Source organism: Thalia democratica, chromosome 5 (genome assembly GCF_965202585.1).
Source record: "Thalia democratica chromosome 5, ktThaDemo2.hap1.1, whole genome shotgun sequence".
In the NCBI taxonomy this organism is placed as follows: Eukaryota; Metazoa; Chordata; class Thaliacea; order Salpida; family Salpidae; genus Thalia; species Thalia democratica.
Genome location: NC_139169.1, coordinates 50,492,101 through 50,501,613, shown reverse-complemented (window position 1 = coordinate 50,501,613; position 9,513 = coordinate 50,492,101). Strand labels below are relative to the sequence as shown.

The window sequence follows — 9,513 nt, the reverse complement described above, 5'->3', positions numbered from 1 at the left end:
ACAGTCAAACTATACTGTTGTTATAAGTAGTTATTAATAGATTAAGCATATGTAAACAGAGTATTATCTTCTTAATATAATCTTCAAAACAGCTGACGTTTTAAAACGACTTTTTAAGAAATCAAAACGTGTATAAGTTTTAATAAAATAGAATTGTAAAAAAATACTTTAGTATAATTGACTTTAGTTAACTGTCTTCAACTAATATTGTGAAGAGAAAAATAAAAAAGTTTAAAAATCTTACTTTAAAAAAGCAAGCTGAAAAAATCACAAACTAATATATATCAAATTATTTAAGCTAGTACTCTATGTTAATAGTACTGAATTGAACTCTGTTTATAAAAATACTAATTGATAAGTATAACAAAATAAAGTGTTTGCTTTTTTTCAAAATTATTATAGTAGTCGTAGTTTATTCATTAAAGTTTATTTAAAAGTAAAAGTTATTTTCATGCAACAAAAATTAAGAAACAAATTAGCCTGCAGTTTATTAATTTTAATTTTATGTTAATAATAACTATATAAAACTATTATTACTACCTATATTATACAAGCTAGCTGTTTCAAAGTTTTTACTTTTATTTTGTAGAAATGTTTTAACTTTTTAAATTATTGAACTAAATCAAAAAAAAAAATTGTCACAGTTTTCTATTTTCGTTTAGTATAAATTTCAAAGTACTAAAGTACTGTATTAGTACTTCACTACTTCTTTTTTATACTTAAGTTTTTATACTTAATCTTTATTGACTGGATTAACGAGGTATTAAAACTTTAAATAGTTTTAATATTGAGTTTACTTTTTAGAATCTATAGAATTTCAAATTAAATATAAAACTTTAGGCGCAAAATTAATCTAAATTTGCAGCACATAAACTATAAATTCAGTTCAATTGAACATATTAGTTAGGCGCCACTCAGAGGTGCGGGAAATATTTTTGCTAAAAACAGTGCGAGAGAACAATCAAAAAAAGATTCTTGTGTTTTTATAACAACAAAGTATAATTTACTTTTTATATTGAGGCTACTACTAAACTCATCGAAAAAAGCTTAATTTCTGGAAAAAGTTTGTTTTTTGTTTTAGTAAAACTTTTATAAAACTTTAAAAACCAATAAGATTTGATATAAAAAGAGTTTTTTGTAAAATAAAAAATTACGTACGAAAAATAATTTCAACAAAAGATATATTTCATATTTTTAGAATAAGTAAGAGTAGTAATTAGCTAAAAAATTAAACAACGGTATACAAAAGAACTAAACTTAAACTTTTTTTGATAATGTACCATGCATATATTTATTAACTGTTGTAAGGTAAAATTTTAATAAGCTTTTGTAAACTAGCTAAGTTTATAATTTAAATAATTTTATGTTATCTGAATTCAGAGACGTACGCTACAAATAAACTCAATAGTTTTATAATATATTTTTAAGTTATAAACACCATGCTGAGAAATGGAAAGCTTTGAATACGAGAACATTGAATAAAAAAAATTTTTTGCATGATTGCTCAACACAGTTTTCTTTTTGTAGTTTAGTTGTATGAAAATTTTCATACTGAAAACATTTTTGCAGTCAATTCTTTTTTGATCTTAAATTCATATAAACATTTAGTAAACATCTAAAAAAGAACTTGTAAATTCAATGAAATAGTTAGAAAAAATACTAATTAATTATAACTATGATGTAAATATATCAAGATGACTTACAAATTAAGCGTGTAATTAAACGCTTTTAAAACATACCTATCAGCTAAAATTAAAAAAACAGTGTTAAACAATTTTTTAAATATATTTTTGTGTGGTTTTCAGCAAAAATAAACAGAACGTCGATTACTAAAATTCAAACAAACAAGGCCTATCGGAAAACAAAACAATTTTTTTAGTTTGCTAAAATTTCTTTAACAGATACGCATTCTTTCCTATTTTATTTTAATTTTGTAGCTCTCTAAAAATCGCATAAGTTAATTTGAGCTTAGCATATTTAAATAACTAGTTTATTTACTCATTAACTTAACAAATGTTTTTGTTGAGAAAACTGTGCAAGTGTAGATTATAAAAAAAGGTTAAAAGTTTGGAGTAAAAACTTAAATTATTTTACGGCTTGTAAAAATATTTTCGAAAACTTCAAACGAAACAGTTTTTGTTTATAGATTATTGTTTCAAAAGCAAGTTTGTAACAAAAAGAAAGTTTCTTTTAAAAAAAAATCTAGCCTATAAAAATAGATATAATTTTGTTGCTCGAGGGCCGAATTATGACGGTTAAGTGAGTCATTTGAAATTTACACTTAAACTAAAGTTCAGATGTTATACAACAGTTTAAATTTTTTGTTGTAATTAATAGAAAGCATCAATAATATTATTTGAATAAATAGAAATACTTTTTTAGTTTTACACTTTTATAGTCGAGAAAAACTATAGTTTATATAGTAAGATAAAATTATACTTTAAAAAACCGATTTTTTATTTAGTGCAGACCTTATTTACTTAAAGTTTGAAGTTTTTAGTTATTATACTCAAAATATCTCCAAACTTGTAACTTTTATGAATTCGTTGCTTTTATATTTCAGACAGTTTAGAAAAGTGAAATAGTGTTTACTAAAGTTTCCAAACTTTCCTAATACCGTTAGAGACCATACATAAAAAGTATGAAACAAATAAATATTAAAACGTACTATTTTAAAGTGATTTTTGTTACTTTTAATATAATACTTGCAACTTTAACTATAAATAAACAATTCTTATTAAAAAAAGTCTACAACTTTTTTAGCACATTAAAAGTTTATAGCACTTTCAAGAAATCTTTTTTAATAAACTTAAACAGACTAAATTTTCAAAACTGAAATATATTTTTGAAATACATTGAAAACTTTTTTATACAAAAATAATTGTAGATTTAATAAAATAAGAATCACTCGATTATTTAATTTTGCTGAGGTCAGTTTGAAAAATATCACAAAACACTTTGACTGTGTCCTGGACAATTTGAAAAATGTATTTTATGTACAAAAGCTTATTAACCTTATTTACATAATCATAGTTTGTTCATTTGTTTTTTTTTTCAACTTTCTTTTTTCATAAATGTAATCGTCAAATAAAAAAAAACTTTATGTTCTCATTAAGTAATAACGTTATCGATTGAAGACTGTAAAGTTCCCCTTTCTTACATCGTTTAATAAATCTAAAGTTTTTCACGATGTCTGAGTTTTCGCAGTGTATTTAATTAAACAGTATATCAAGTATTGCGTCTTTTTCTTCTGTAAAACAGTGATCTGTAATCCATTACGAAACCTGCAGATCAGAGCATATCCTACATAGGAGAGAGATCCAGACACGTTTTCAGAAGGATTGCAGACCACTGTGAAACAGACAAAAACAACTTGATATCTGATTAGCTGTCTAGTTGCGTAAACTGCCAAAAATCAGATATTCAAAGAAATTATACATACCCATAAGTTTGTTTATAACTTTCTCAAAAATTGTGCTGACTAAAAATATTATTCTTTATACGTACTAAACTAACTATATACTAGGCCAAAAAAAATCTATAGTTTAAAACTTTTACAAATTGTCGTAAACATTTATTATAAAACATTAAAGTATGGTTAAAACGTTTCAAAATAAACTATTTAATAAACTTTCTACTGAAACTTTATGTTTTTTTATAGTAACTAATAATTGTTTAAATTTTCGTCCTCTGCAAGGTATGATTCAGCAAAAAAAGTCTTCTTGGTTACAAAGGTCAAAGAGTGAATTTAAATCAACCCTTGTGTCTATAGAAACATGGAGGAGTGCTTCTTCTGAATTTATTGCAACATTTCTTTTGTTTTTTGTTATGTGTGTTTCTTCAATTAATTCCAAAATCGATGGTTAGTTTTTGTTACATAGATTAATTTTTCGATAGTTTTTCATCATGTATTAAATCAACTAAAATTAGGATTCATTTTAGTTGATTTAATACACATTTAATCTTTTACACAAAAGCTAAACTTATCAATCCTAAAATGATTGCAATAAATGATACAATATTTACAATTTTAAAGCTTTATGTGGCAGAGCAGTAAACTATGTTTACTAAAATAGGTAAAAATTATAATAGTTTGTTTAAAACAAAAACGTAACTTTCCAAAAGTATATGCATATTTATGTATTTATTAATTTATTATACAACAAAAAATAGTCTTATACAGCGTTCTTTAGTAAAGTTAAAGTTTATTTAACATGTTTAACAGAAACTTAGAACTTAAAAGTTTTATAAGTATTATGACGTAGTAATAATAAAGATTTTTTGTAGCAAGCTAAGATCGAAATGTACGCTGATTTTAGTTTTGTTTTTGGTGTAAAAACTTGTGGATTTTTAAAAAGTTTAAGCGATTGCTATTAAAAAATTTGTTAAGTATTGAAAGGAAAGGTTGTATTAGAAAAATAGTTTAAACTGCTCGTGTACACACTTAATTTTAGTTTGATTTAATATCTACTTAGGTTTAACTTTGCTAAACAAGTGTTTTTGGTAATAAATGCATATATTTTCTCTTTCGCTTTTCTTTTTTAGATTTATGGTCTTGTCTGATTTATTAATTTCGATTCTTTTTAAGTTACAAAGTCTGCAGCCAAATTTAGTATTAAATTTTGATTTCGTCCTGTTTAGTATTTTCCATTTAATTTTATAGTCTGTGTTGTTATCTGTTAAATTCCAAATGTAGTTTGCCAGTACTGTTGTATGTCTTTTGTTAATGGTGATTTGTGGTTTTAATATTTTTGTTTAAAACAATTTTTCGTAGGTCCCACGTACTGTTTACTTGCTTTATTGGATGTTACTGTTGCTCTATAGTCTATAGGTTATGTTAGAAATTAGGCATTGGTTGTTTAAAGGGCAGGGTTCTTTGCGGCAATTGCAAAGTTTATCTTTTGTGTTACTTTTATCGTTTATATTGCTTTTGTTAATTTTTTTTTGTGAGCTATTATTTTGTTTCTAAAATTATTTGTACAACTGTACGATATTTTAATTATGTTGAATTTTATATCTCTTTTTTTTTTCTTTTATTTCTTTTTGATAGAATGGTGTTGTCGTATTTTGAATTATCTTTATAATTGGCTAAATTGATATTTTTTGATATTAACTTTTACATTCTTAAAAGATTCTTCATTGTTAGAAAGTTTTATGAGTCTTCTATTTATTGTTTCTAGTAGTTGTTTTAGTACTTGTCGGGATTGATTAGAGCTGTTGTTTACATATAAAGTTGATTTCGGTTTGTTGTAAGGTTGATAACTTGAGTTTAATATGTTAAAGGATATATCTGAAAAAATTGTTTGGAATAATCCGGATTCTATTGTTATTTTAAAGCCTTTAAAGTTGTGTTTAAAAAAATCAATTAAGTATTTAGCAGTGTTTTCAGCTGATCTCAGTGATTTGCTTCTTATTACTTCTAATCTGTTATCTGTATATGATCCTAACTCATTATCGGTAAAAATATAACTTTTTCTAATTTCATTCAGTAAAAATAATCCTATTAAATCGCAGATTTTGACCCCGTTAAATGATCCAACGTAAGCGTTAAATAATTGGTTTGAACTTATTTTTTTCCAGGTTTGATTGTTATGTGTTAAAATTGCCTTAATAGAGTGTATTATTAGGTTCATGTGTTTGTCTGTTATTGGGTAAAAGTGTTTAGCGAACTCTAATGCTTTAATTAAATTACTTTTAGTTATACTTATAAAATTTAGTAGTATCAAATTTTAAGAATCTGTAGTTTTTGTTAAATTTTGAATTTTCGAACAAGGTAATTACTTCATCTGTGTTTTTCCTTTGATTTAGTTTAGAATGGTCTCGTATTGCTAAATTAATTTTATCGATTAAATTTATTGAGTATTTTTAAAAGGTTATTTACTTAGGTTTATGACTCTGTATTCGATTTTATTGGGGAAGCTTTCTTTGTTATCTTTAATTGTAAGGAACGCTTGGTTTTCTCGGAGTTTTGGCACCTTGTCTACTACGTTGTGTGATTCTATTCTCCTTTAAAAGGGCAGTTGGTTTTGTCCCTACAGTTGCAAGTCTTATCTTTTTTGATTGAATCGTCTAAAATCCTTTTGTTATGGGTATTTATTACGTTTTTTAGGTTTGGAAGGCAGCTATATGAAATTTTAATGGTGATCTTATTAAAGATCTTGTGAAGTTTGTATATAATATAGGACAAAATTTCATATAGTTTCCTTCCAAACGTAAAAAACGTAATAAATACCCATAACAAAAGGATTTTAGACGATTCAATCAAAAAAGATAAGACTTGCAACTGTAGGGACAAAACCAACTGCCCTTTTAAAGGAGAATGCTTTCTAAAAGGTATCTATAGGGCTTCTATCAGGAATAAGGAATACATAGGATCAACAGGGGTATCTTTCAAAATAAGATGGCAACAGCACAAATACAGCGTACTCAAGAAATCCCAAACAACTACTCTATCCAAATTTGCCATTTCAAACAATATCAATTTTGCCGAAATCAAATGGCAAGTGCTATACAAAATTAATAGCTCAGTCCCGAAGAAAGCTGACAATTGTTCAATCTGCAATCTGGAGAGAATGGCTATAGCCGAAGCAGATAGAATCAAATCATTAAATATCAGAAAATAATTAACCGCTATGTGTCTCTATTATAAGTCTTGTTATTTTTGATTTATTGTTTGCTTGTTGTGTCTTATTTTTACTATTTTACCATCTTATATGTTAAACTTAATCTTTAATTTTTTTAGACTTTTATAAATTTTATGATAATTTTTACTAATTAAACATAATAATTTTTTATAAAGTTGTTAATTAATTTCACTTAAAAATATCTATAAATTATTTAATTACTAATTTATGTCTAATTAGTACTGATTAGTCTAATTAGTGCCAATTAATTTGATTATTTTTTTCTATATATATATCAGTGTGCTTCATTTTTATTGCTACCTAGACTCTGAAGATCCTTTTTTAGGTGAAACCGGGTTAGTAAGGTTGCAATTTCGTCAATAAATTATTAATTAATTTGGCTCTCTGTTTCAAGATTGAGCACTATTACTCATTTGGTTTCCAAATTGTACAATTAAGCTCCTTATCTATTTAAGCTGGGCACTCTTATCAAACCTTGAAATGAATTCAAATGACATTTTGAAGCACATTGAAATAAATTATTCACTTAAAAACATACCTATAGCGAATGAACTTACATACAGGCAAGCAATTTATCAGAGATTGCACAAATTTATTCAGAACCTTCGCTTGAAGGCCTTTTGGTACCAGAAACATGAGGACAGCGCAATTAATTTTTGCAATGAAGACAATACTTCCTTAGGATTCCCAACTAGAAATTCTGCACCTGATTGCGAAGACCTTAAACATTTTGAGCATGATCTTTACCTTTTAGTTAAGTCCATAGAATTCAGAAGATATAAATCACCTTTCCAAAAAAGAATGGTTTCTGATATTAAGAAGATAAAATCTTCAAATAAAGTCATGATTTCTAGCGAGAAAACAGATAATCTCTATTCTATTGATAAAAAGGATTACAACCGACTTATGAAAAACTGCTTGACCAGCGACTATAAGATAGCTCCAAATAATTGCATTGAACAATATAGAGAACAATATAACAGATTAATTTAAACGCAGCATCTATTGTTAAGGAATTAAACATAAGAGGAAAAGTAAAAAAACTGCACCAAAAGAGAGCTTTTTTGACAATTAAAGATCATAAAAGAAGTTTCCCAAATTCAATAGAGTGTACATATTAACATATTTATTTAACATATTAAACTCAAGTTATCGACCTTACAACAACAAAAATCAATTTTGTACGTAAACAACAACTCCAATCACCCCCGACAAGTACTAAAACATCTACCCAAAACAATAAAAAGAAGACTCATAAAACTTTCTAACAATGAAGAATATTTTAACAATGTAAAAAGTGAATACCAAAAAGTATTAATTCAGCTATGTACAAAGATAATTCAAAATACAACAATACCATTCTATCAAAAAGAAATAAAAGATAAAGAAAAAGAGATACAACATTTTTAACCCATCGTTCAGTTTAACTGTAAGTTCTAAATAGGCAAACACTTTTTAAATTTAACTAGGACATCCTTTGATGAAAACCATCCATATAAAAAAATACTCAACCGCAACACAGCTAAAATATCGTACAGCTGTACAAGTAGTTTTAGAAGCAAAATAGTAGCAAACAACAATAAAATTAAAAATGAAATAATATAAACGATAAAAGTACTTTGCAATTGCCGCAAAGAACCCTTCCCTTTAAACAACTAATGCATAATTTCTAACATAACCTATATAGAGCAACATTAACATCCAATAAAGCAACTAAATAGTACGTAGGACCTACGACTAATTGTTTTAAACAAAGATATTAAAACCACAAATCATCCAACAATATTAACAAAAGATATACAACAGAACTGGCAAACTACATTTTGCATTTGAAAAATAACAATATAGACTAGAAAATTAAATGGGAAGTACTAAACAGGACAAAATAAAAATTCAATACTAAATTCGGCTGCAGACTTTGCAACTTAAAAAAAGTCGAAATTGATAAATCATACAAGATCATAACACTAAAAAAGAAAAGCAAAAAACAAAATATATGCATTCATTACCAAAAACACTTTTTTAGCAAAATTAAACCTAGCTAGATATTAAGTCAAAGTAAAATTAAGCCGCGCACACAAACAGTTTAAAATATTTTTTTAAATACAGCCTTTCCTTTTCATACTTTACAAAATTTTCAATAGCAATTGCTAAAACTTTTTCAAAATGCACAAATTCATAAACCAGTTATAAAACAAAAATCAGCGCACTTTTTAAACTTAGCATACTACAAAAAAATCTTCATTATTCTACGTCATAATTATTATATAAACTTTTAAGTTCTAAATTTCTGTTTAACATTGTAATAAACATTAGCTTACTGAGGAGTATATTGGGTTTTATTGGGTACGAAACGGTCGTCTAAACTGTTGTTTTTTATATAATAAAATAAATACTTAGCTCCAATTCAAATTGTCGAGCACTATTGACCAGAACTTTTAATAAAATCTTCAATATATATTTATATATATATAAGTTTATTACAAGACGTAAAAACTTGCAGAACTCAAGTTTCGTGCCTACGCACTCCACAACTGAAACTTTTTTCTTAAAAAAGCCCTTAAGGTGGGCTCTGTGTTGAAAATTTAATTCATCAAGTTAATCAACTTGTTTCTAAAATATATATGTATACTTATCTAATTATTTTTATCGTAAAATAACACCAGTCTCAAACTCTACTTCTTGCAACGATAAACGTTTTCTGGTAAAAACCAGTGTGTTACACCATGTGTAAGTTTACCTGCCGAATTAGTATTAAACTTTTAAATAACCAAAAAATTATAATATAAACTTTATTTAAAACAAAAAACTTGATCTTGGAGACACGCCATTTGGAGAACATTTACAAGGCTAAAATCTCAAGAATAAA

At 25.9% G+C, this 9,513-nt stretch overlaps 1 protein-coding gene across 1 annotated transcript in view; it reads left to right on the top strand.

The window, feature by feature from the left end:
• The first annotated feature begins 1,027 nt into the window (after nucleotides 1-1,027).
• Nucleotides 1,028-9,513, top strand: part of LOC145835972 (aquaporin-5-like) — a 30,809-nt gene continuing 22,323 nt past the window's right edge. Inside the window, exons 1-2 of the mRNA XM_082943744.1 lie at nucleotides 1,028-1,063; nucleotides 3,698-3,862. Coding sequence (XP_082799870.1) covers nucleotides 3,700-3,862 — 163 coding nt within the window. The 5' untranslated portion in view covers nucleotides 1,028-1,063; nucleotides 3,698-3,699. The remainder of the gene's footprint in view (nucleotides 1,064-3,697; nucleotides 3,863-9,513) is intronic.